Source organism: Mobula hypostoma, chromosome 2, assembly GCF_963921235.1.
Source record: "Mobula hypostoma chromosome 2, sMobHyp1.1, whole genome shotgun sequence".
Classification (NCBI taxonomy): domain Eukaryota; kingdom Metazoa; phylum Chordata; class Chondrichthyes; order Myliobatiformes; family Myliobatidae; genus Mobula; species Mobula hypostoma.
Window position 1 is genome coordinate 152,253,153 of NC_086098.1, and position 26,382 is coordinate 152,279,534.

Genomic DNA, 26,382 nt, shown 5'->3' on the forward strand with positions numbered 1-26,382 from the left:
ATCAGGTTAGATCCTCAGAGATCTTGATACCCAGGAACTTCAAATTGCTCACTCTCTCCAACTCTGTTCCCTCTATGAAGATTGGTTCCTGTACCCTTGTCTTGCCCTTCCCTAAGTCCACAATCAGCTCTATGTTCAATCAGCAAGCTTGACATTTTGTGCATTCAGAGATGTTGTAAAACGTGGTTTATTTGAGTTACTGTTGCCTTTGTAGGTTCTCGCAAATAAAATGATGTGAGGCATTTTATGTTAAAGAAAAACCATAGCAGCTAATTTAATTGTACTCCAAAACTTGAACACAAAGTGTGGTAACAGTCCCTTACGTAATTATGTCATCATGTCAGACCAGCCTCTTAAAGTGAACCCCAACTCAATGTTGGTGGTTGTGAATTATGTATGTTTCCACCAATTACGTTACCCTACACAGCAACCCCCCACCCTAGAGTTCACTAAAACCCTCAGAGCCTGCCAGAGCTCAGACAAGCCACCAGGCTCGGGTCCGATGTCCCATGGGTGGAGGAACAGTGGGTGCCTCTGACTCACCCAGAGGGGTGTTGTCATACTCATGGTCATGTTGTGACAGCAGGGACATGGCAGTGAATATTCCAAATCTTGTTGGGCCGGTTTAAAGTGATTTATATTCCAGTTTACCCCTCTTATCAATAAAGAAGGTCTTTTCTCTCCGTTCCAAATCACAGAAGGGGCCCAAGGGGTTGAAAGTGTGCATCATGGTGAACAAAAAAAAAGTGCAAATGTACATCACAAACCAGAGAAAATCTGCAGCTACTGGAAGTACAAGCAGCACACACAAAATGCCAGAGGAACGCAGCAGGCCAGGCAGCATCTATCGAAAATATACTGTTGACGTTTTAGGCTGAGACCAGAAACGTTGACTGTACTCTTTTCCATTGATGCTGCCTGGCCTGCTGAATTCCTGCAGCATTTTGTGTGGAATGTAGTTGAAAAGGAGCCCAACGGATTAGGCGAAAGGGAGCACTGGTGGAACGCTGTTGAGGGGCTGACCAGGCGGGCGTGGCATCAGGAATAAAATCACCTGCCACTCGTAATATCTGCCCGTATACCAACTCAGCCACGGACAACTGCAAGTCCTCTTTTGGAGCTGTTCTGAGCCCCAGCAGGAGCCAGGGGAGATGATCATGCCAACACTCATTGGTCAGGGAAGCTCTCAGAGCAGCCTTTAAGGAGTTGTGAAAAACACTCGCATAGGTCATTGGACTGTGGGTGATGCATCGTGGTGTGATGTAGCCTAACGCTGAGGTTCTGGGCCATCTCAGCACAGAGGGCTGAAATGAATTGGGGACCACGGTCAGAGAAAATATGAGAAGGGGTTCCAAACTGAGCAATCAAGCTGCTCATGAAAACCTGAGCCATGTCTACAGCCATTGTCGATGCCAGAGGGATGACCTCTGGCTACCTGATAATATGGTCCACCACAGTAAGAAGGTGCGTGAAACTACGGGAGGGAAGAAGAGGACCAACAAGGTGCACATTGACATGGTCACACTGTCACTCAGGGACCTCAAAGGTGCCAATGACACCTGAACACGATGGTCAATTTTTGCCTGCTGGCACTCCGCATAGGCCGCAGTCCAATCATGCAAGTCTTTTCTATGGCCACAGAAACTTTAATGCAGCCAGTTCCTGTGAGGCCTTCCGGCCTAGATTTGAGAGGCCATGTAAGGAGTGAAAAACAGTCCCATTTGCAGGAATAATGGGGTGAGGCCAAGCAGATGGGACATCGTACAGGAGAGAAACCCCAGCTTCCCCGAACTTAATGTCAGCCAACTGCAGACCCATGACTATGGTTCGGTAAGCCTGGATCTCAGGGTCAGTAACTTAGTCAGCTGCCATGCTGGCATAGACAACTCTTATGTGTACAACCTCAATGATGGGCCGTGAGAGGCAATCAGCCAAAACATTATTTTTCCCCTTAATGTGATGTATATCAGTTGTGAATTGAGAAATGTAGGCCAGGGGGCATTGCTCCCGTACAGACCAAGGGTCTGATATTTTGGCCATCACATACACAAGGGGCCTGTGGTCAATGAAAACTGTGAAATTGCAAGCCTCTGGAAAGAACCAAAAATGGTGGACAGCCAGATAGAGGCAGACAAGCACGCGGTCAAAGAGCTGCTACACCCCTCCAACCAACTGTTTGTGCACAGCACCCACAGTCAGTAGTATGGCTATACGTGCATTGGGGAGTGGGTGCGTCAGTAGGATCGTGTTGGAAAGAGCTTGTTTGGTATCATCAAATGCCCTGTCATATCCCAGACCTGCCAAGCACGTGATTTGGGGTATTGCTGTTAAGCGCTCTATACAGGGGAAATGTAAATTCACCAGCTCGCAGACTGAAGCGGTGATAGAAATAGACCACACCTAAAAACTCCTGTCATTTTCTCGTAGTGCAGGGCAGTGGGAAACCATAATAGCAACTACTTTTGATGGGAGGGGTTTTGTACCTTCTGTGGAGATGCGATGGCCGAGAAAGTCAACGTTTGACAATACAAACTGGCATTTAGCAGGGTTAATAATCAACCCGTGTTGGGTTAAGAGCTCAAAGAGTGTGCGGAGGTGAGGTATGTGTTTGGAATTTGGATGCACTGGCGACAAGTATGTCATCCAGGTAAACTAAGAGAAAATCTAACTCTCTTAATACTGAACAACAGGAATTCTGCAGATGCTGGAAATTCAAGCAACATACATCAAAGTTGCTGGTGAACGCAGCAGGCCAAGCAGCATCTATAGGAAGAGGCGCAGTCGACGTTTCAGGCCGAGACCCTTCGTCAGGACTAACTTTTAATACTGAGTTCATCAGACGTTGGAAAGTCTGTGCTGCATTTTTCAGCCCGAACGGCATGTGCAGAGGCCAAACGGGATTATCACAGCTGTTTTGGGAACATTCTCCAAGCACACAGGCACCTGATGGTAGCCCCTAACTGGACTGACTTTGGGAAAAATTAACTTCCTGGTTAGAGGTGCCAAAAAGTCTTGAATGTGTGGGACGGGGTAACGATTGGGAGTAATGACCTTATTAAGGCGATGGTAATTGTTATGTTGGCAACCACTATCAGACTTGGGGTCCATATGGAGGGGTGAAGCCCAGGGGCTATTCGACCAGCGTACATTGACGAGTCGTTCCATATTGGCAAACGCAATCTTCGCGGTTGCCAGCCTTTCTGAATCTAGTGGACGTGCGTGGGCGTGGACTGGTGGGCCAGTTGTCATGCTCGACCCCATGTTTTGTGACTGTCGTGGAGAATGTGGGCTTGGTGAGGTTTGGGAATTTGCCCAGCAGTTGAGTAAACTCACAGGTGGTGCTGCGTGCACTTCACAGAGGCGTCGTGGGGAACTCACTGAGGGAGCAGGGTAACGACCCAAAGTCCTTGATATCTACAGGCTGGCAGTTCTTAAAATCGACTAACAGTCCTTGGGCACACAGGAGATCTGCACTGAGCAGAGGTCTAGCCACTTTAGCCAGGACAAGTCCCATGTGTTACGTCGCCCACTGAAGCAGATCATAGAAACATAGAAACATAGAAAATAGGTGCAGGAGTAGGCCATTCGGCCCTTCGAGCCTGCACCGCCATTTATTATGATCATGGCTGATCATCCAACTCAGAACCCAGCCTTCCCTCCATACCCCCTGACCCCTGTAGCCACAAGGGCCATATCTAACTTCCTTTTAAACATAGCTAATGAACTGGCCTCAACAGTTTGCTGTGGCAGAGAATTCCACAGATTCACCACTCTCTGTGTGAAGAAGTTTTTCCTAACCTCGGTCCTAAAAGGCTTCCCCTCTATCCTCAAACTGTGACCCCTCGTTCTAGACCTCCCCAACATCGAGAACAATCTTCCCGCATCTAGCCTGTCCAATCCCTTTAGGATCTTATACGTTTCAATCAGATCCCCCCTCAATCTTCTAAATTCCAATGAGTACAAGCCCAGTTCATCCAGTCTTTCTTCATATGAAAGACCTGCCATCCCAGGAATCAATCTGGTGAACCTTCTTTGTACTCCCTCTATGGCAAAGATGTCTTTCATCACCTGTCAAGTCACGTAGGTCTGGATCCTGCTGCTGCTGGCGGCCTGCAACAAGGTTTCGTCAATCTTTGCCTTCTCATACATAGGTGATGCTGGCAGCTCACTCACTTGAGCACCCGTGTCACACACGAAGTGTCACCCTGAAAGGATGTCCAGAATGAACAGGAGACGTCCCTGCCAGCTGGAACCCATGGTGTTCACACAGTGTTCTGAGGTCTCAATGCACTGGCATTGTTAAGGCTGCAAGGCGGTTGGCACTTCCCAGTGTTTGTACCAAAGTGAACTTGGTGGTAGAGGTAAATACATTAGAGGCATTTCAGAGAATCTTAGACACACAGATAAAAGAAAAAATGGACGGCTATGTGGGAGGGAATTGTAAGATTGCTCTTGGAGTAGGTTAAAAGGTTGGTACAATGGGGTTGTGCTTTTCTAGGTTTAAACAGATTTCAGCTTGTAAGCTATCTAAAACAGTCTGTGAACAGTAACAGTCGCAGAGTTGTGGACACAGCTCAATGCGTCATGAAAACCAGTCTCCAGTCCACAGACTCTGTCCACACTTCCCATTGCCTCGGGACAGCAGAGAAGATCAAACCCAACCCAGTCCTTTTATGTTTTCCTCCCTGCTGTAGGGCAAAATACTGTATACAAAAATCTTAAAAGCACATACCACCAGGCTCAAGGTTAGCCTCTACCTCACTGTTAGAACACACTTTTTTTTAGATTATGAGGACATGCAGTCCTCTTTTATTATCATTTAGTAATACATGCATTAAGAAATGATAGAATATTCCTCCGGTATGATATCACAGAAACACAGGACAGACCAAGACTGAAAAACTAACAAAACCACATAATTATAACATATAGTTACAACAGTGCAACAATACCATAACTTGATGAAGAACAGTCCATGGCACAGTAAAAAGTTCAAAGTCTCTCAACAGTCCCACATCTCACGCAGACAGGAGAAGGAAGAAGACTCTCCCTGCCATGCCCGATCACAGTCCGACTCTGAGTCCTCCGAAAACTTCGAGCTCTGATCGGCCCTCTGATACCGAGTACCGAGCACCATCTCTATCCAACTGCTTCGACCTCAGCCTCGGTCGCCAGCAGCAGGCAAAGCCGGAGATTTTGGGGCCTCCCCTCTGGAGATTCTCGATCGCTCAGTAGCAGCAGCAGCGAACCAGGCATTTCAGAAATTTCTCCAGATGTTCCTCTGCTTCTCACATCTGTCTTCAAATCAGAATTGTCCACGGCCCCTACTTAACAGATACGATATCATTTCACCGGAAAGCAGCGCACGCTGCCATCTTCTCCTCCCACCGTCCACACTTGAATGGACCTCTTGCCCAATAAAGATGAAATCTTGATCTCTCAATCTACTTCATCTTCGTACTTACACCTTATTTGTCCACCGACACTGCACTTCCTCTGTAGCTGTAACACTATATCTGCAATCTGTTGTTTTTTCCCCTTGTACTACCTGGTTGTACTTAGGTTTGGAAATGATGTGCATGCAAACAATGTTTTCCCTCTGTATCTCAGTAAACGTGACAGAAATAAACCCGTTATCAATTCAATACCAAATGTGTCTTCAGACTCTCTGCTTCTGAGCTGCTGTAATATTCATAAGGAATTCCATTCAGGTGGTTTGCGTGAAATACTTGAGTAATGAAGCACATTGCATTTTGAGCCTCTTGCGTTTTCTCGAGCTCACGCTCCCTATAAAGGACTCGGGGGGCGGGGGGGGGGGTTGCTAGCAATGCACAAGACACACTTACTCCAGAGGTTTAACAGAAGTACAGAAATTTAACAGCTTCTTGATGAAGACCAGTCCAATTTGGCGCCATCATTGGCAAACTGTGTGCATCCTCCTTTCTGTGTTCTCAGTACGTACTCACCAGAAGCTGAAGAAGGTCCACCCAAGTTCGCAGTGCTTCAGTGGTCTAATCAGCGGTCCCCAACCACTGGGCCACAAAGCATGTGCTACCGGGCCGCGAGGAAACAATATGAGTCAGCTGCACATTTCCTCATTCCCTGTCACGCACTGTTCAATTTGAACACAGGGTTGCCAACTGTCCCGTATTTGCCGGGACATCTCGTATATTGGGCTAAATTGGTTTGTCCCATACGGACCACCCTTGTCCCATATTTCCCCCGCTAAGGTAGAGCATTCCTATGAAACCTTTCGTGCTGAAATGGCATAAAGCGAAGAAGCAATTACCATTAATTTATATGGGAAAAATTTTTGAGCGTTCCCAGACCCAAAAAATAACCTACCAAATAACACATAAAACCTAAAATAACACTAACATATAGTAAAAGCAGGAATGATATGATAAATACACAGCCTATATAAAGAAATAATGTACGTACAGTATAATCGGAAAGATTAAGCCAAAACCGATTTGTGGAAAAAAATCGGCACGTACGCACATGCGCACACAGGTGCCCGCGCAAGGCTTCATGGTCATAGTAGTCTTTCTCGGGGTAAACACTGTCCCGTATTTGACTGCTACTTTTGTCCCTTATTTGGGAGTGAGAAAGTTGGCAACACTAACTGTAAAAGATATGTTGAGGTGAGTTTAACCCTACTTGAACACTCCCCGCGCCCCCCCAAGTCGGCTGGTCCGCAAGAATATTGTCAATATTAAACCGGTCCGCGGTGCAAAAACGGTTGGGGACCCCAGGTTTAAACGATAATTAAATTCCCTTTGTTGTTCTGAGCATTTCCAGCTTGGATCTTCAGCCTTCCTCTGTTGCCATGGTATCAATGGCCCTACCAAAACACTTCAAATTGGATTTCAGGGAACCCCAAGATGACTGCAAGGATAACCAGCTCCAGGAAGAAGAATGTGTTAAAGTAGGAGCCAAAAGAGCACGTGAAGTCAGTGGAACCAAGAGTTTTATTGAAACAGTTCGGCCTTCAACCTCCAGGATTCTTTGTTGTGGCATTATTGAACAGGAGATTCATGTTGAGCCATTTATTAGATAAAGTTACCAAGACCATGCCTAAGGAGGCAAATTTAAGGAGTGCATTCAAGGATGAAGAAGAGGAATGGGTGAGTTTCAGAGCTCAAGACTTTGGCAGTCAGTGATAAAGTGAATGGTTTAATTCAGGACAGAATTGGAAGTGCTCTGTACTGGAATGTTGTAGATTTGGAGGACGTCACAGAGAAAGGAAGAAAGGGGGGAGCTTTGGTAACAAATGGAAGAGTTTATTCATCAAGGTGTTGCTAAAAGATGAGGATATATATAAGCTTTGTTTGTCCGTGGACATCAACGCATACAGTGAAATGTGTCTTTTGCTTCAAGGATTAGCAGAGTCTGAGGATGTGCTGGGGGCAGCTCGCAAGTGTCGCCATGCTTCTGGCTCCAACATAGCATATCCACAGCTTACTAACCCTTACTAACTTGCTGAGAGGTGGAGACTGACATGGAGCTTGCTGACTGGCAGAGACCAGTTGGGCTGAATGGCCTGCATAATCCATGTGATCCCACTGTAGAGGGAAGGAAACTTAAGGATAATGATTAACCAAGCAACAGTTTGTAGGACCCTTACATCCATCATTGATTTGCTCACATTGTTATGGATGAGCCTTAGACCCCCGTCCCAGAAATGGGAGAAACTACTTTCCAGTCCCCCTTTCCTTATCTGATTAATGTATTTCACCTTGGTTAATACTTCATTGAATAGTCTAATAAAATATTTTGTTTCTTTACTTAAAGGGATCCTGAAAGTACAACTCAATGAATTACAGTTAATTTCTAACAAGCTTACAGCTCAGTTGTGTATCTCATTGAAAAACCCCCGGGACTTCCTCTTGATTTGGCAGCGATCCAGGGCAGTAATTCAATCCCAGGCTTCCAGGGCAATGTAGCTCCGAGAGATGAGAGACCTAGGCGAGGATGATTAGGGCCCAAGTGCTGGAGTATCCAAGATTAGAATCGAGACCGAAACAGACATATTCCGGAGAGTTAGAGCATCTAAACCATGGAGACTGGCACGGTCGGGTGCGTGTCGTAACAGGACCCCCTCCCCTATTGGCGACTCCTAACCATCCTGGCTGCTCAGAGAGACAATGGATGTGACCCGGATCCAAGATGTCTCTCTTAGAAACCCAGCACCATTCCTCAGATCCAAATCCTTCCCAGTCCACGAGGAACTGTCGAACACCCTGTACAGTTTGTGAATCCAGAATTATTTTTACAGTGAAGACCTGTTCCCCATTGATACACCTGGGTGGCGGCGGGACTGATGGTGGAGGGGCTAAAAGGCTGGTGTTTACAGGTTTTTATTTGAAATGTGGAAGCTGGGATTGATCTTCAGTGTCTTGGCGAGTGGCAAGATGTAAGCCACCGGGTTTACCTTCTTCAGAATCTTGAAGGGTCCAACAGAATTGGGTGGCAACTTCCTAGACTCCAGAAAGGCAAACCCTGGGCAGACAGCCAGACCTGTTCCCCAGGCTGCAAGACTGTTTCCTGTCTTCTCTTCTGCGGTTAGCCCGTATTTCAGCCTTCCAGGTAGAAGCAAACAAAACCTCCCTTGCCCTAGGGAGGAGTGGCAGAGAATATCCAAATCGGCACTTGAACAGGGACATCCCACGCACAGAATGTTGTAAAGTGTTGTGGGTGACCTCTGTCCACATGGAATGGTCACACCACTCGTCTGGTTTTTCTGAGGCTAGACATCTTAGGGTTTGCTCCATATCCTGGTTCACCTGCTCTGTCTGGTGATCGGACTGCGGGTGAAACACAGAGGAAAGACTCACTGTTGCCTCAATCAACGTACAGATCATCCTCCAAAATCGTGGTGCGAATTGAGGGCCACTTTCCGACACAATGTCCACCGAAAATCTGTAGATCCTGAAAACCGCTGTAGGATAATTTCAGCCGTCTGCACCACAGATGGTAGTTTGCCAAAAGCAATGAAATTCAGGCTTTCAAAGAATGACCTACAATTACCATGATGACAGTCTTCCCTTTGAAAGGCGGAAGACCCCTAACAAAGTCCATGGAGATGTGCACCCATGGTCTGTCTGGAACAGGCAGAAGGTGAATCAGCCCTTGAGGTTGAGTGCAGGGTTCTTTTTTCCAGATGCATACCTCACATGCCTACATGTATTGTTGGACATCTCTCACCACTCCAGGCCACCATCATCTTTTGTTAATGAACTTAAGGGCCCTGGCAATCCCTGGGTGAGCAGTTCTTCTTGAAGTACCCAAGACCTGATGGACGAACAGACAACCTAGAGGACCATTCTTGGGAGTCTCCCCATGCACTGGGCCTTACAAACAAGTGCATCAATTTCCCAATGAATTGGTGCTATCACCTTAGCTCAGGGCAAAATTGTAGTAGGCTGCTCCTGTCTTTTGGGTTTGTAAAACTGACAAGACAAGGCATCCGGGTTCTGGTTCTTTGACCCTGGTCGATAGGTCAGGACAAAATTATAGCAGTTAAAGAAAAGAGACCACACTGTCCTGCCTGGAGTCTTCTATCATCCTAAATACGAGGGGTGATTGATAAGGTCGTGGCCTAAGGTAGAAGGAGTCAATTTTGGAAAACCTAGCACATTTATTTTTCCTACATTTACACTTAGTCCAGCGTTCGTGGAGCATACGGATCTCTTTGTAGAAGTCGGCGCCTTGGATCTCCAGAAGTTGTCCACAGCAGGAGTGATTGATAAGTTCATGGCCTAAAGTAGAAGGAGATGAGGAGAAACTACATTTTCACTCAAAGAGTTGAACTGTACATGCATGTAACAAGAGCTGTATAACTCATCTCCTTCTACCATAGACCACAAACTTATCAATCACCCCTGCTGTGGACCACTTCTTCAAGGAAGGGATCCGTATGCTCCACGACCGCTGGACTAATTGTGTACATGTAGGAGGGGACTATGTTGAAAAATAAATGTGCTAGGTTTTCTAAAATTGACTCCTTCTACCTTAGGCCACAAAGTTATCAATCACCCCTCGTATAAGCCAGGTTGTTGTAGTCTGTCCATACAATAAAAGGATTCTTGGCCCCCTCAAGCCATTCCTTCAAAGCCAAAGCGACCGCGACCAGCTATTTCTGATGTCATAGTTCACCTCGCCTGGAGAAGAATGCACATGCGTGCATTTCATTGTCTGAGGGTGTCCGTTGAGACAACACTGCACCCATTCAGACGGCCAAGGCATCCAGCTCCACAATTCAGGGAAGGTCTGGGTCAGGTGAAACCCAAATGGCAGCTGTCATCAACCGCTGTTCGAGCTTTGCAAAACCAGCCTCTGCTTCGGTAGTCCAGATAAAAGGGCCCGTCCATCTCTTAGTTAGTGCTGTCAGCTGAGCTGTCATTGAGCTGAAGTTCCTGATGAACTGTCTGTAGAAGTTGGCAAGTCCCAGGAATCGTTAGACTTGTTTCATATTGGATGGTCGTGGTCCATCTCTGACTGCCTGTGTCTGAGTAGGGTCCATCTTGAGATTGACATTAGAGATGATAAAAACCAAAAATTAAATGGTGGATACATGAAATTCAGATTTCTCCAGCTTGACATAAATTCCATGATCAAGAAATCTCTCTCGGAAATCTCTGATGTGAGTGATTTGCTTCTCCATGGACCTCAAGAAGATTAGGATATCATCCAAGTAGACGCAGGTATACTTCTGGAGAGTATCCTGGAGCATGTTGTTTATAAAGGCCTGGAAAACGACTGGAACGCTCGTGAGGTTGAAGGGCATGACGCGGTACTCATGTTGCCCTGTCGATGTGTTGAGTGCAGTCTTCCACCCGTCGCCCTCCATGATGCGGACCAGATTGCACGCACTCTTGTGCAGTCCATTTGTATGTGTTCAGCAGGACCCTGAGCAGAAGATGGGCTGGTCATTGTCTGAGGTTGAGAAGTGGAACTGCAATGCATTGAGGCTGGGCTTGGGCTACTCACCTTTGACCTCGAGGTAGTCCCACTCTCGCTCCGCCAAGTGATTATCGAGGCAGAAGGACTGGTCAATCAGAGCCTCTAAGTTATCTACTGGCTCTCCCAATGCAAGGGCATCCTTTAGTTCACCTCAGAGTCTATGGTGGTAGAGTTGCCAAGGCCTCTCCTCTCCTTGGCCAAAGTCTGAAATTCAATAGTGTAGTCTGCTGCTGATCAACTACTCTGAGGCACCTTCATCAGACGGTCCGAGGCTCTGTTTACTCCGGTGGGATGATGGAACACCCTCTTCATGGCGAGCATGAATTCCTTCGAATCCGAGAAAGTCTCCGACCTCTGCTCCCAATGTGCGGTGGCCCAGGCCAGGGCTCTTCTAGTCAGGAGAGAGATCATGAAGGCCACCTTTACTTGTTCCGTAGGGAACCAGGATGGCTGCAGTTCAAGCACCAATGAACACTGACTGAGGAAGCTGCAGCAGGAGCCCGGGTCACCGCCGAATCTCCGGGGTCAGGAGATGGACTGACTACGCAGAGCCTCACACAAGCAACTTTGGCTTCCTCCTTGTGATAGCTGGTGCATGACGACCTGAAGGTCCAGTATAATCAGGCTCTGTTCAGAAATTTTCTTGCAGGGTCTGATACCCTGTTGGGTCCATGCTAGGCTCAATTGTACTATGACGAGAGACCTAGGTGGGGATGGTTAGGACCCAAACACTGGAGTATTCAAGACTAGAATTGGGACACAATACAAGACTCAAACAAAGACAGGGTTGTAAACTAGACACTAGATGAGATTCCAAAGTTGAGCTGATGATTGAGCACCAAACCTCAGTTCAGATGTTCTTTAAATATTAAAATCCTGGTGCCAAAACATGGCCGTCAATTAGCAGGGCAGGCCTGAATCTTTAAAGGGCCATACCAGCTATCCATATTCCGGAGAGTTTGAGCATTTAAACCTCGGAGGCTAGTGCGGCTGGGGGCGTGTTATAACTGGAGTCTTGGATTTAAAACCTTCTCCCCTCAATGGATTCTGTCTACATTTCTCACTGTCTCTGTAAAGCAGCCAGCATAATCAAAGACCCCCACCTACTCCCGACATCCTCTCTTCTCCCTTCTCCCATCAGGCAGATACAAAAGCCTGAAAGCACGTACGACCAAGCTCAAAGGCAGCTTCTATCGCAATGATATAGGACCATTGAACAGACCCACTGTATGACAAGATGGACTCTTGACCTCACTGTCTACCTCATTATGATCTTGCACTTTACCTGCACTGCACTTCTCTAGTAGTTTTTACACTTCTACACTTTCTGCAATGCTTTACATTTGACTCTGCATTTAGACTGCCCTGGGATTCATTTTCTTGTGAGTATTCACGGTAGAACAAAGAAATACAATAGAATCAATGGAAAACTTCAAACAAAGACTGATAACAACCTACATGCAAAAGATGACAAACTGTGCAAATGGAACAAAAATAATAAATTGTGGCGGCCCATGCATGAGGGACTCGAACCGCCATCGGGAGCTGCGGGCAAACACGTGGTAGCGCCTTTGGAACTACCAGCTCGGGGTGGACCTTCCGGGGACAGTCTGACAGTCCGCCCCGTGGGTCGCAGGGGCCCATGGCAGGGGAGATTTAAGCACGAAATTTTGAATCAGTAAAGACATTCTGAGTTCAGCTCTCTCTGCCTCCGTGTGTTTCTTTGCGCGTGACTATAAAATAAATAAATACATATTTTCCCTAAGACGAGGAAACTTCAGGCCCAGCCATTGATTCTCCAGGCATCTTAAAAATGCTTCATTGAATCAGTATCACGGCATGGTTCAGAGCAGTGAGCTCCACCAACCTCAGTAGCAAAATCGTTGGCCAGGAACAAGAATCACTCAGCAGCATCGATAAGAGATAGGCAATAAAGAAGGCTCAACAAATAGCAGAGGGCATTACAGATACACTTCACACACACTACACTCTTATGCCATCTGGATGCTGCTACAGGTCCCTGCCCGTCAGCAACAGAACAGCCTTACCGAGTTTTGTGGCTTCCTCCATTTGCCTCCCCTACACCCAATTTTGAAAATATAGTATGCATAGCACATTTGACAGTAAAAACAGTCAGTTTTATCATGTGTATTTGTATTTTAAATTACATGCATTAATTTTCAGTATTTATTATCTATTGTGAGTATTTTATATTGTGTTTAACTATATGTAGCGTCATGTTGTGCATCTTAAGCTCTGTGATGTCATCCTTGCCACTGCACAAGCGAAATTCCTCACAGAAAATAAAGTGAATTGAATTGAAGATCATTCCTCCTCCTTTCTCTACCTCAATGAGGACGGTCAGTAGGGCCCCAACATAAGGAAGCCTGTGGCTGTCAGACAGATAATGCTGGGCCTATGTTTTTACCATGCTCACTTTGGAAGTGCTGACCGTCTTGCAGCTTCAGCAGTGCCCGTACATCGGAGGCCTGTGAACACTGTGGGCTTCAGGGTCATTTACTGTTCATTACGGACACCCTTTCAGGGCGATGCTTCCTGTGTGACAACGGGTGCTGCCAGCATCGCCTACTGATGAGAAGGCAAAGAGCGATGAAACCTCACTGGAGGCCGCCAAAGGCAGCAGGATGCAGATTTACAGGACATGATAGGTGATGATCTGTTTCAGTGGGCAACGTTACACATAGGAGTTCATCCTGGCTAAAGTGGCTAGATCTCTGCTGGGTGCAGATTTCCTGTCTACTCAAGAACTATTAGTTAATCTTAAAAACTACCAGGTTATGCATGTCAAGGACTTTGGTTTGTTACCCTGCTCCCCTAGTTAGTTCCCCACGACGACTCTTTCGAGCACATGTGAGTTTACTGAAATGCTGGGTGAATTCCCAGACCTCACCAAGCCCACATTCTCCACTACAGTCACAAAACAGAGGGTTTAGCACCACATTTCCACAACCTGTCTGCCTGTCCATGCCCGCGTGTGTGGTCTGAAACCTGAAAAGATGACAAATGTGAAGTCTGAGTTTGTCAACATTGAAAGACTTGGCATTGTACACCAGTCGAATAGCCCCTGGGCTTCACGTCAGCCATATGGTCCCTAAGTCCGGTGGTGGTTGCCCCATGTGATGTTGACTGATGCTTTAACAAGGTCACCACCTCTCGTCACCCGTTCTCACACATTTATGGCACACTTAGTTGGAATGTTGATTTTTTTCCAAAGTTGATCTAGTTGGGGGCTACCATCAGGTGCATGTGTGCTTGGAGGACAATCCCAAAATGGCTGTGATAATCCTGTTTGGCCTCTTCGAGTTCCCGCACATGTCATTTGAGCTGAAAAGTGTAGCGCAGGCTTTCCAATGGCCGATGGACTCTGTATTAAAAGTACAGTAACAGCACTGGCATTTGCTCGACAATGCGGAACACAGTGCGAGGACTTGAGAGAAGGCAGCCCGCAAAAGTTGCTAACATAGCATGCCCACCATTCACTAACCCTAATGCTAAACATTCGTCTTTGGAGGAAACTGGAGCACCTGGAGAAAACACATATGGTCACGTGATGAACGTACAAACTCCTTACGGACAATGGCGGGAAATGAATCTCAATCTTCAGATTGCCAGCGCTGTAAAGCGTTACGTTAACTAATACACTACCGTGCCATCCCTAACTTAAATACTGAACTGATAGCTCCTGTGCCTATGTTACATTACTCAGGATTGACATCACTGGTAAACATCTTTAGAGTGTGACAGCTGTAGATTTTTACGCTTCACGCACTGATTTCATCAAAATATGGCATTCAGTTCATATTATCTATTCCTTATAGTCTGAGGAAGACATCACTGAATGTAACTCAAGCTTCCTTTGACAGCTTCAAGCATTTAGTTGACATTTTAAAACTCTTTATTTGACAGAGAAGCTTAAAAAGTACCAGAAGAGTAAGATACCATCTGTCCTTTTGGATACTGTAACCACCACTTCGAGATAATTTAGGGAAGGTGGATGGTTTATTAAAACTGTTCTGAGACAGAACTAACATAGTAACATGGGAGGGGAAAGAGAGAGTCTGAGTCGTGTGTCTTTGAGGCTGCAGTGATTTAAAATGAGATTGTTTTCAAAAGCTGCAAGGCATGAAACAGTGCATCTCTCCCCAAGCAGAGGCTGATTGGGGATTTAAAACCAATCTTGACCTGGGAACAAGAAGGTCATATTATCTGGCTCTTTCCCTGGCTTTCTAACACATGGCCTCAGGGGCATGACACCTTCAGTCGACACAGGCTTTGTCTGAGAGTCATTCCCAGATACCTCGGCACCTGATCCTGAGTGTGGTTACAGATGAAAGATTAGTTTTACTTGTCACATGTACATCAAAACACTGAAACAATGTGAAAAGTCTCATTCGTGCCAACAACCAACACAGTTCGAGGATGTGCAGGGGGAGAACGTAAATGTCGCCCGGCTTCCAGCACCAACGTAGCATGCCCACGCATTACTGACCATAACCCATCGTGTTTGGAACGTGGGAGGAAACCAGCATGTTCACAGCCAGGACAGATAAACTCCTTACGGACAGCAGTGGGAAGTCAAGATTCAAGTTTATGTGTCAAGTGTATGTTGAAAAGTACAGTGAAACGAGTCATTTGTGTTAACTTATGTACAGACTCTCCTGTGACTATGGTCATACAGTCAATCTATATACATAAACCATCTCATGTATTTATAGTTGTTCTTTTTTTTATTGTGTTCCTTCTTGTGCTATAGAGAATCTGGAGTAACAATTATTTCATTCTCCTTTACATTTATTTACTGGAAATGACATTAACTAATCTTGAATCTTGAATCTAACAACTAACACACCTGAGGGTGTGCTGGGGGCAGCCCACAAGTGTCACCACACACTCCAGTGCCAACACAGCAGAGCCACAACGCTCAGCAGAACAACACAGAACACAACAAATCCCGTTCCTCCCTCCCACCCACACACGGACACAGCCCTTTGTCCCTGGTTGCTGGTGCTGTAAGGCTACTCTACAATGCTGGAGAAAAGCTTCATCTCTCCTTGGTGTCACACTCCCCGCACGCTCCACAGAGACTCTCCTCTTGCCACACTGCTGTATTTTAAGTGAGTGCTGAGGGGCATGTAATTCCAGTACAGAGGTGATTTCTGTCAGCCAGCCCAGGCTTAGTCTCCCCCAAGTTGTCAACAGGTCCATAAGCAGAGTGCAGACCACATCGGATTTGTTTCATTGTAAATGTTGTTGCTGACACTCCTTTTATTCACATTCGCATTGCTGTGTACCACACATAAACCACAGGGCAAAGCTACCTGCCCTCCCCTTAATAAAATCTAAAGATCTCGGGTCAATCCAATAAGCCATTAATTACTCACACAAGCAAGTAATGGTTCGGCTGTTCTTTTCAGCAGATGCCCCACAGAAAACAAATGAGCTAGATGGTGTCCTGAGTAAGGAAATTGTTATCCTATGAATTTGCAACGTTTATATTGGTTCACCCTCCTCAGCTGCTGCCTGACCTGCTGGATATATGCAACATTTTCTGACGTTTCAACCGACTAGATATTTTTTCACTGTCCTCTTTCTTCCAGGAATCTATATGTTCAATCTCCTCTGAACTGTGAAATGGAACTGCAGCTGCTCAAAATCTGAAACAAAATCAGAACCTGCTGCAAACACTCAGCAGGTCAGGCAGCACCAGTGGAGGGAGAGTCGGGATTAACATTTCCCATCAAAGGCCCTGAAGGATTTTTAAGTATTAGAGAGGTTGCAGAAATGATGGATAATGAATAGGTCGATAGAGTGTGTGGGAATAAGGTGCAGGGAAAATCTGGCTGAATACAATTAGACACATGTGGTCACAAGGAGAACACACGAATTCTACACAGACAGCACCGGAGGCCAGGATCGAACCTGCGGCTGTGAGGCAGCAGCTGTACTTGCTGTGCCACTGTGCTGCCTGTTGTGCCCGTTTCTGTAGGAGTGTGCATGGGAGAATCAATTCTCATCACTTCCGCTTCTCATCTCACTTAAACTGCAAGTGTGGTGCATGGGTTTCCATATCAGTGGCTGTGTGAAAAGGTGAGGCGACATGAGGGTGATTCCCCTCCAGGCAATAGGGACAGTCACTCCACTAACTGAGTGTGGATGTGTATGATCTTGGGTAGGGAGGGAGAGATGGTGGGAGAGAGGAAGAGAGAGAAAGAGAGGAGATATATATATATATATATATATATATATATATATATATAGAGAGAGAGAGAGAGAGAGAGAGAGAGAGAGAGAGAGAGTGATACAGAGAGAAAGGAAGTGAGTGAGGATGAGAGACATAGAGAGAGTGAGGAGGAGAGAGAGGGTGAGAGGGAGAGAGAAAGAGAGAGGGTGAGAGGGACAGAGAGTGAGAGAGAGAGTGTGAGGGAGAGAGAGAGAGAAAGAGGGTGAGAGTGAGGGTGAGAGGGAGAGAGAGGGTGACAGGGAGAGAGTGAGGGTGAGAGAGAGAGTGAGGGGAGAGGGAGAGAGGGTGACAGGGAGAGAGTGAGGGTGAGAGAGAGGGTGACAGGGAGAGAGTGAGGGTGAGAGAGAGGGTGAGAGAGTGTGAGGGAGAGAGTGAGGGGAGAGGGAGAGAGGGCGAGAGGGAGGGAGAGAGAGTGAGAGAGAGGGTGACGGGGAGAGAGTGAGGGTGAGAGAGAGGGTGAGAGATTGTGAGGGAGAGAATGAGGGGAGAGGGAGAGAGGGAGAGAGAGGGTGAGAGTGAGGGTGGCAGGGAGAGGGTGAGAAAGTGTGAGGGAGAGAGTGAGGGGAGAGGGAGAGAGGGAGAGAGAGAGGGAGAGAGGGAGAGAGGGAGAGAGGGAGAGAGGGAGAGAGGGAGAGAGGGAGAGAGAGAGAGGGAGAGAGTGAGGGTGAGAGTGAAGGTGAGGGAGAGATAGAGGGTGAGAGGGAGAGATAGAGGGTGAGAGGGAGTGAGAGTGAGGGGAGAGGGAGAGAGAGAGAGGGAGAGAGGGAGAGAGGGAGAGTGAGGGTGAGAGTGAAGGTGAGGGGGAGAGAGAGAGGGTGAGAGGGAGAGAGGGAGAGAGGGTGAGAGGGAGAGAGTGAGGATGAGAGGGAGAGAGTGGGAGAGGAAGAGAGGGAGAGAGAGAGGGGGAAAGGGAGAGAGGGAGAGAGAGAGAGGGTGAGAGTGAGGGTGAGAGGGTGAGAGGGAGAGAGAGAGTGAGGGTGAGAGTGTAGGTGAGGGAGAGATAGAGGGTGAGAGGGAGAGATTGAGGGGGAGAGAGAGAGGGTGAGAGGGAGAGAGTGAGGGGGAGAGAGAGAGGGGGAGAGGGAGAGAGTGAGGGTGAGAGGGAGAGGGTGAGAGTGAGGGTGAGAGGGAGAGAGAGGGAGAGAGAGAGGGGGAAAGGGAGAGAGGGAGAGAGAGAGAGGGTGAGAGTGAGGGTGAGAGGGCGAGAGGGAGAGAGAGAGTGAGGGTGAGAGTGTAGGTGAGGGAGAGATAGAGGGTGAGAGGGAGAGAGTGAGGGGGAGAGAGAGAGGGGGAGAGGGAGAGAGTGAGGGTGAGAGGGAGAGGGTGAGAGTGAGGGTGAGAGGGTGAGAGTGAGGGTGAGAGGGAGAGAGAGAGAGGGTGAGAGGGAGGGAGTGAGAGAGGGTGAGAGGGAGAGAGGGAGAGAGAGAGGGAGAGAGTGAGGGTGAGAGGGAGAGAGGGAGAGAGAGAGGGTGAGAGTGAGGGTGAGAGTGAAGGTGAGGGGGAGAGAGAGAGGGTGAGAGGGAGAGATAGACGGTGAGCGGGTGAGGGTGAGAGGGAGTGAGAGAGAGAGGGTGAGAGGGAGTGAGAGAGGGAGAGAGAGAGGGTGAGAGAGAGGGTGAGAGTGAGGGGAGAGGGAGAGAGAGAGAGGGGGAGAGAGAGAATGAGAGGGTGAGAGTGAGGGGAGAGGGAGAGAGAGAGGGTGAGAGTGAGGGGAGAGGGAGAGAGAGAGAGGGGGAGAGTGAGAGAGAGAGGGTGAGAGTGAGGGGAGAGGGAGAGAGAGTGAGGGGGAGAGAGAGAATGAGAGGGTGAGAGTGAGGGGAGAGGGAGAGAGAGAGAGTGAGTGAGGGTGAGAGAGAGGGTGAGGATGAGAGGGAGAGAGGGAGGGTGAGAGGGAGAGAGAAAAAGAGAGATGGAGCATGGCATGGAGGCAATTTCTCAAATCACTACAGGGATCCTGGGAATTGTGACTATTAAATGTTCATTTCTGCAGGATTCTTGGGAAATAAATCAGGACAAAGGAAAACAAAAGCTGCCTTGCCTAGCCTGGTTTGAACAAGGGCAGGGTAACCCTCCATGTGTTCCTCCATCACTTCGCCATGGTAACAACATTAATCATTTTGCTACTTCTTACAACTCCCAGAGTGCTCTTGTGGTTGTCGGTTGTACTTTTCCTCAGCACTTTATCCATCAGAACACAATTAAAAAGAAGTGCCTTTGTCCCCATGGTTACTTGCCATCCCACCTCTCCTGTGAAGTGAGTGTTTTGAGAAGTCTGGTATCTGTCATGTGATGCTGTGAGCAAAAGCTCTCGGGAGGAGTGAAGGGAGGCATCTGGCTCTAACTGACCATCTCCTGGAAAGCTAAGCAGGACAAATCAAAATCAGGTTCATTATCACCGACATACATCATGAAATCTGTTGTTTAGTGGCAGCAGTACAGGGCAAGATATGAAATTACATACAAGTTAAAATAAAAATGAAAAACTGTATGTATACAAATTGTGCAAAAGAAGAATAGCAGGGTAGTGTCCATGGGTTCATGGACCATTCAGAAATCTAAGGATGCTAATGTGTCCTGGTCTGGCCATGCAGATGCCAAGGCCAACAAATGCATCAGCACTTCTACTTGTCTAAGGGAGTTTGTCATGTCCCCACTGACCATCATGACTTTTTACAGGTGGACCACAGAAAGCATCCTATCCAGATGCACCACAGCGTAGTACGGCAACTACCCTGTCCGTGATGATAAGAAACTGCTGAGAGTTCTGTACGCACCTCAGTCCATCACAAAAACCAGCCTCTCCCTCCATAGGCTCTGTTTACCAATATAATCCAGAAACCCAACCACCCAGAACATTCTCTCTTCACACCACTCCCATCAAAAGCCAGAGAGCATGTACCACCAGGCTAAGGACAGCTCCTATCCCACTGTTACAAGCCTCTTATTGAACAGATCTCTTATGCGATAAAGATGAATTCTTGCCCTCTCAATCTAACCCTTAGCCGTTTATCTGAGAACCTGCACTGGATTTTCTCTGTCCCTGTAACACTGTGTTCTGTTTTCCTTTGTACTACGTCTATGTACTGATGTGTGGAATGACCTATCTAGATGGTACACATACAAAAAGCTTTTTACTGTGAACTCGTACATGTTACAGTACCAAACCAATATCTCATTGTTAACATCAGATTCAGTCTGGCGCTGGTTCCATCTTCCCTTGGCTTCACCCAGTAAATGAACCCTTGGTCTTCAGGCAAGCGAAAGTCAACACCCCACAACCTACCTTTCCCTCTCCAGTGGGCCTCGGAGGCAAAGCCAATGTGACCTCCGTATTTACGGTTAAATTCAGCCATCAGTGCTTTGTAAGGATTCCGGATAAGAAGGATTGCAGCGTCGAATGATTCGATTTCCTTCCTGCCACTCTCGTGTGTCTTTATACAAATCAGCCGCCCACTTTTCCAGTGGTCCCGCTCTCCCTTGAAACCTGAGGGAGAATGAAGGAGAGAACAGGCATCACCATCAGCAGCTGATCCTGCTGGGCTCTGAGCAGTTCTGGGTTGAAGTGAAGTCACCCTCTGGACAAAGGAAACGAGGACAGTGGACTTCTGCTCTTTTCCTCATCTGCCTAACACCTTCTCCTTCACTTTCTCCCACGCTCCACTGTTCTCTCCTATAAGCTTCCATCTTCTTCAGCCCTTTACCTCTTTTGCCTATTGCTTTCCAGCTTCTCACATTGTGTGGAAAGGTTCCCTAGGTCACAAGGTCAGAATTGATCATGACCTAAAGATTAAAGGTTAAATGTGTTTATCACAGATATATCGAAACATGAACTGAAATGCATCATTTGTATCAAATCAAATCAAATCAGTGAGGGGCAGCCCACAAGTGTCACCATTCTTCCAGTGCCAACACAGCCTGCCCACAGCAGGAAACCGGAGTACCTGGAGGGAGCCAAGGTGTAATGGGGAGAACGTTCAGACAGGGAGGGAATTGAACTCGATCAGTGATCAGTGCACTGTAACACTATTGTCCGAACAACTACACTACTGAGACACTCTTACTATTACAGTCAGGGAGGGAATTGAGCTCGATCAGTGATCAGTGCACTGTAACACTATTGTCCTAACCACTACACTACTGAGACACCCTTAGTATTACAGGTAGCAGAGGGAATCAAACCCTGATCAGCGAAGGGTAGTGTTGTAAAGTAATTGCACTAACCACTCTGCTACCGTACTGCCTCTGGCTCTCCTCCTCCCCCTGTCAGTTCCTGGTTTACCCTGGAGCACCGAGCCACAGATGGTACTATTGGCCAATCTTTGTACTGGAGCTCAGACTGTGAGACTGCTTGAAAATGGAGTCATCACATCTTGACTTCCTAATCCCACTCCAACATGTCAGTCCACAGCCTCCTCTACTGCCACAATGAGGCCACGTTCAGGCTGGAAGAACAACACTCCATATTCTGTATGGGTAGCTTGAATATCAATTCCTCCAAAATCGGGTAATTTCTCCTCCCTCCCCCTTCACTCTTTTTCCATTCCTCTTTCTGGTTACCCTCTCACCCCTCCTTTTCTCCTCACCTGTCCATCACCTCCCTCTGGTAATATCCTCCTTCCCTTTCTCCCATGGTCCACTGTCCTCTTATCAAATTCCATCTTCTTCAGCCCTTTACCTCTTGCACCTCTCAAACCCCAGCTTCTCACTTCATCCCTCCCTCGCCTACCCTCCCTCCTTCCCCTCACCTGGTCTCACCTCTTATCTGCCAGCTTCTACTCCTTTGTACAGTGAACAGATACTTAGCCACGTTACACAGGAGCCATGGAATAAATCTACTGCTCGTCTTCAACATACAGTCATAGGATCTTCTACGTCCACTGAGAGGTGTCTCACCTCCAGGGAGTGTGTACCTCTAGGCACTGCCCTGGCAATTGAATCGAGGTTGTTAAATTCAGCTGTCTAGCTAAATGTACAATCTTTAGACTTGGAGGACAGAGGTAAACTGACAGCGACTCTCAGTATTAAGGGAACATTATCGTAAAAAAAGACATTTATTTTCATCTGAAATATTAAGCACAAGAGATTCTGCGGATGCTGAAAATCCAGGCAACACACGCAAAATGCTGGAAGAACTCAGCAGGTCAGGCAGTATCCATGGAGGGCAATAAATGTTTGACGTTTCAGGCCAAGACCCTTCATCAGGACTCATGATAAAGGGTTTCATCCCAAATTGTCAACTGTTTATTCCTTGCTATAAGTGTTGACTGATCTGCTGAGGTCCTCCAGCATTTTGTGTATGTTGAACCATAGTCTGATATCCATGTTCAGGTAGACATAATAGAGACCTGTGGTTCTGTTCAATGAACGATGAGGAAGATCTCTTGGTCTTTCCACACCTTGAATAAACAGCTGGGAAATACACTTCGTGGCCACTTTATTAGGTATACCTGTATACCTGCTCATGAATGTAATATCTAATCAGCCAGTCATGTGGCAGCAACTCAATGCATAAAAGCATGCAGGCATGGTCAAGAGGCTCAGACCAAACATCAGGAGAGAGAAGAAATGTGATTTTGAGCATGGATTGACTGTTGGTGCCAGATGGGGTGGTTTGAGTATTTCAGAAACTGATGATCTCCTGACGCACAACAGTCTCTAGAGTTTAAAGAAAATGGTGCATTAAAAAAATTCTAGTGAGCAGCAGTTCTGTGGGTGAAAATGCTTTGTTAATGAGAGAGGTCAGAGGAGAATAGAGACTGGTTCAAGTTGACAGGAAGGTGACAATAACTGAACTAACTACACGTTACAACAGTGGTGTACAGAAGAGCATCTCTGAATGCACAACATTTCAAACCTTGAAGTGGATGGACTACCTCAGCAGAAGGCCATGAACATATGCTCCGTGGCAACTTTATTAGGTACAAGAAATGGTTAATAAAGTGACTGCTAAGCAGTTTAGACTTGGCTACAATTCAGGGAAAGGAAATCAATGGCAATGAGAAAGCCCATTCTCTTTCAAGTTATGAGATGACCGATGGGAAATCTCTTTTGATGTGCTGTTTATAGGATTGAGTAAATCATGATAAACTGCTACTCATTATGTATGCAGACAAATTCTCTTTGTACATTCCAGTGGTTCTCTGACTTTCAAATAGTCATTTCAAAACATACAAAACTCACATAATGTGTATCTGTTATTGTGAAAACAAGTTGACCCATTCGCAATCTTATTACAATAAAGTCTTGGGTCTTCCCCCATGTACAAGACTCAGCTCTCAAGGCTCTGTACCCTTGTGAGGCTCTTGTCGGTAACTTTTCTCCACTATCCTACACTTGCAGTGTTGCCAGGACTTGAGGGTCTGAGCGACAGCAGGTTAACATAGTGGTTAGCACAACGTTTACAATGCCAGATGTAAGATCTGGGTTCAGTTCCTGCTGCTGTCTGTAAGGAGTTTGAAGGTCTCCCCTTGACTGTATAGGTTCCCTCTGGTCCCCTTCCACATTCAGCAGACATTCCTTTAATGTTAGTGAGTTGTCGACATGCTATGTTGGTGCTGGAAGCCTGTCAACCCTTGTGGGCTGCCCAACACAATCCTTTTCCACTCTATGTTTTGATGTAATTGACAAATAAAACAAATCTTTTAATCTTAAATCATGTTTTTGTCTATAGGGAGAGGTTGGGCAGGCGAGGATTTCTTTGTAACGTAGGAGATTGAGAGGTGGCTTTATCAAGGTGTACAAGACCATGTGGGGCATTGATAGAGTGAATGTACAAATCTTTTTCCTGGAGCTGGGGAATCAAAAGCTAGAGAGTTGTAAGAGAAAAGATTTAAAAGGGACCTGAACGGCAGTTTCCTGGGCAAAAATGCCTTGTTAATGAGCGAGGTCAGAGAACAATGGCCAGACTGGTTCAAGCTGACAGGAAGGTGACAGTAACTCCAATAATCATGTGTTATAACAGTAGAACATCTCTAAATGCACAACATGTCCAGTCTTGAAGAGGGTGGTCTACAGCAGCAGAAGACCACACCGGGTTACGCTCCAGTGGCCACTGAGTGTATGAATGGTTTTGGAGTGTCAGTGAACACCATCCATCATCACACTGAAAAATGGACGGTACATTTACATAGAACCTATCACAATGCTCCAATGTCTACAACAAATGAAGCATTTCTAAAGTGCATTCCTGGCTGTGCCATAGAAAGCAAAGACTCTTTGCAGGAGTATAAGATCTTTCAGAGTTAGGAAGCCAAACATGAGCAGAACATTACACCTTTTTAATCTGCAGATGCTTTTGCTAACATCAAGAAGTTGAACAATGGCCTCGGAAAGGTCATGTTGCTCATTAATCCTACAGATCAGGCTCGAACTGCCCTTCCACACTCCGCTCCACTTACCAAATGTCCTGAGGGAAATTTATGCAAAGATTTCTCCCTGATCCAGAAAAGTATTGAAAACAAAACTCCAAAGAATCTGTCTAGGTCATGATACCCATTACTGAATGTCAGCCAGTTAATGAGGAACCCAGCATCAAGTTGTCCCCTTTGATCAGTCTGTTTATCTCAAGAAACTTCAACCTCAGTTCTAACCAGAGTGGATAACTTCACTCATCTCAACACTGAACTGATTCCACAACCCACAGACTCACTTTCCAGGACTCTACAAGTCATGTTCTCAGTATTATTAGGCTATTATTTATTGATTTATTATTAATATTTGGTTCATTTGCACAGTTTGTCTCCTTGTGCACATGGATCATTTGTCAGACTTTGCGTGTAGTTTTTACTGAAACTATTGAATTTCTTATTCTACTGTGACAGCCCTCAAGCATGTGGTGATATTTACATACTTGATGATGAACTTAGTTCAAAGTAAAATTTATTATCAGAGTATAATCATGTCACCACATACAACCCTGAAATTCTTTTTCTGTGGGCACATCTAGCAAATCTATTTGTACAACAGTAACTGTAAACTATAAACAAACTGTGCAAATGCAGATATAAATAAATAGCAATAAATAACGAGCATGAAATAACAAGATAAGAGTCCTTAAATGAGTGTAGTTATCCCCTTTTTATCAAGTGCCTGATGGTTGAGGGGTAGTAACTGTTCTTGAACTGGTGGTACGAGTCCTGAGTCACCTGTACCTTTGACCTGATGGCAGCAGTGAGAAACGAGCATGGCCTGGGTGATGAGGATCTTTGATGATGGATGTTGCTTTTCTCTGGCAGTGCTTCATGTAGATGTGCTCAATGGTTGGGAAGGTTTCACCCATGATGAACTGAGCCGAATCCACTAACTTTTGTAGGATTTTCCGCTCAAAGGTATTGGTGTTCCCGAACCAGGCCGTAATGCTGCCAGTCAGCACAATATCCACTATAATTCTACAGAAGTTTGCCAAAGTTTTCAATAACACCCCGATCCTCAGCAGACTCCTGAGGAAGTAGAGGCCCTGTCGTGCTTTCTTCGCTTTTTCTTACTTTGACTTTGAACTTTGAACTTGATTAATAAAAACTGTAATTATTGGCTGATGATGCTTTAAGGTTAATGTCAATCCCACTAACTAACTTTCATGTTTGTTTTTCAGTTTCTTCGCTCCCGGGTTCTGGACAACCATGACAACGCTGGCATTTCCCCATCCCCAGTTGCTACTGAACCAAGGTCAGTAAGTTATGGGCATGCTTTGCTGGTGCTGGAAGCACGATAACGCTTGTGGGCTGCCCTCAGCACGTCACACTAACGCAAACAACGCCCATCACCGTATGTTTCGATGTTTTGTGGCAAATGAAGCTGATCCGTTATCTGTAACTAAGGTGGCACAGAGAACATGGAGCAGAACAGAACTGGATCAGGACCTTTGGCCATGTTGGTGAGTTTGGAGTCACATAGACACCACACCAGAGTGAACGATAGATTCTTTTCCCCAAAGGACACCTGTGAACCATCTGGTAGTTTCATGGTCAAGACTTAGAAGGAGACCACCAAGTGTATACTGGCATTTCAGAACAATCCCATCTGTTCTATTCCTCCCAGTGGTTTCTCTGTTACCTGTTCTCTCTCGTTAGAACCAGAATCAGGTTTATTATCATTGACTGAGATATGTTGTTAAATTTGTTATTTTGCAGCAAGATTACAGTGCAGGACACAAAATT

General features: G+C 46.4%; 1 protein-coding gene across 1 annotated transcript in view; it reads right to left on the reverse strand.

The window, feature by feature from the left end:
- Positions 1-26,382, reverse strand: part of LOC134342576 (sialate:O-sulfotransferase 2-like) — a 281,185-nt gene that overhangs the window by 27,708 nt on the left and 227,095 nt on the right. The window contains exon 7 of the mRNA XM_063040886.1: positions 20,511-20,711. Coding sequence (XP_062896956.1) covers positions 20,511-20,711 — 201 coding nt within the window. The remainder of the gene's footprint in view (positions 1-20,510; positions 20,712-26,382) is intronic.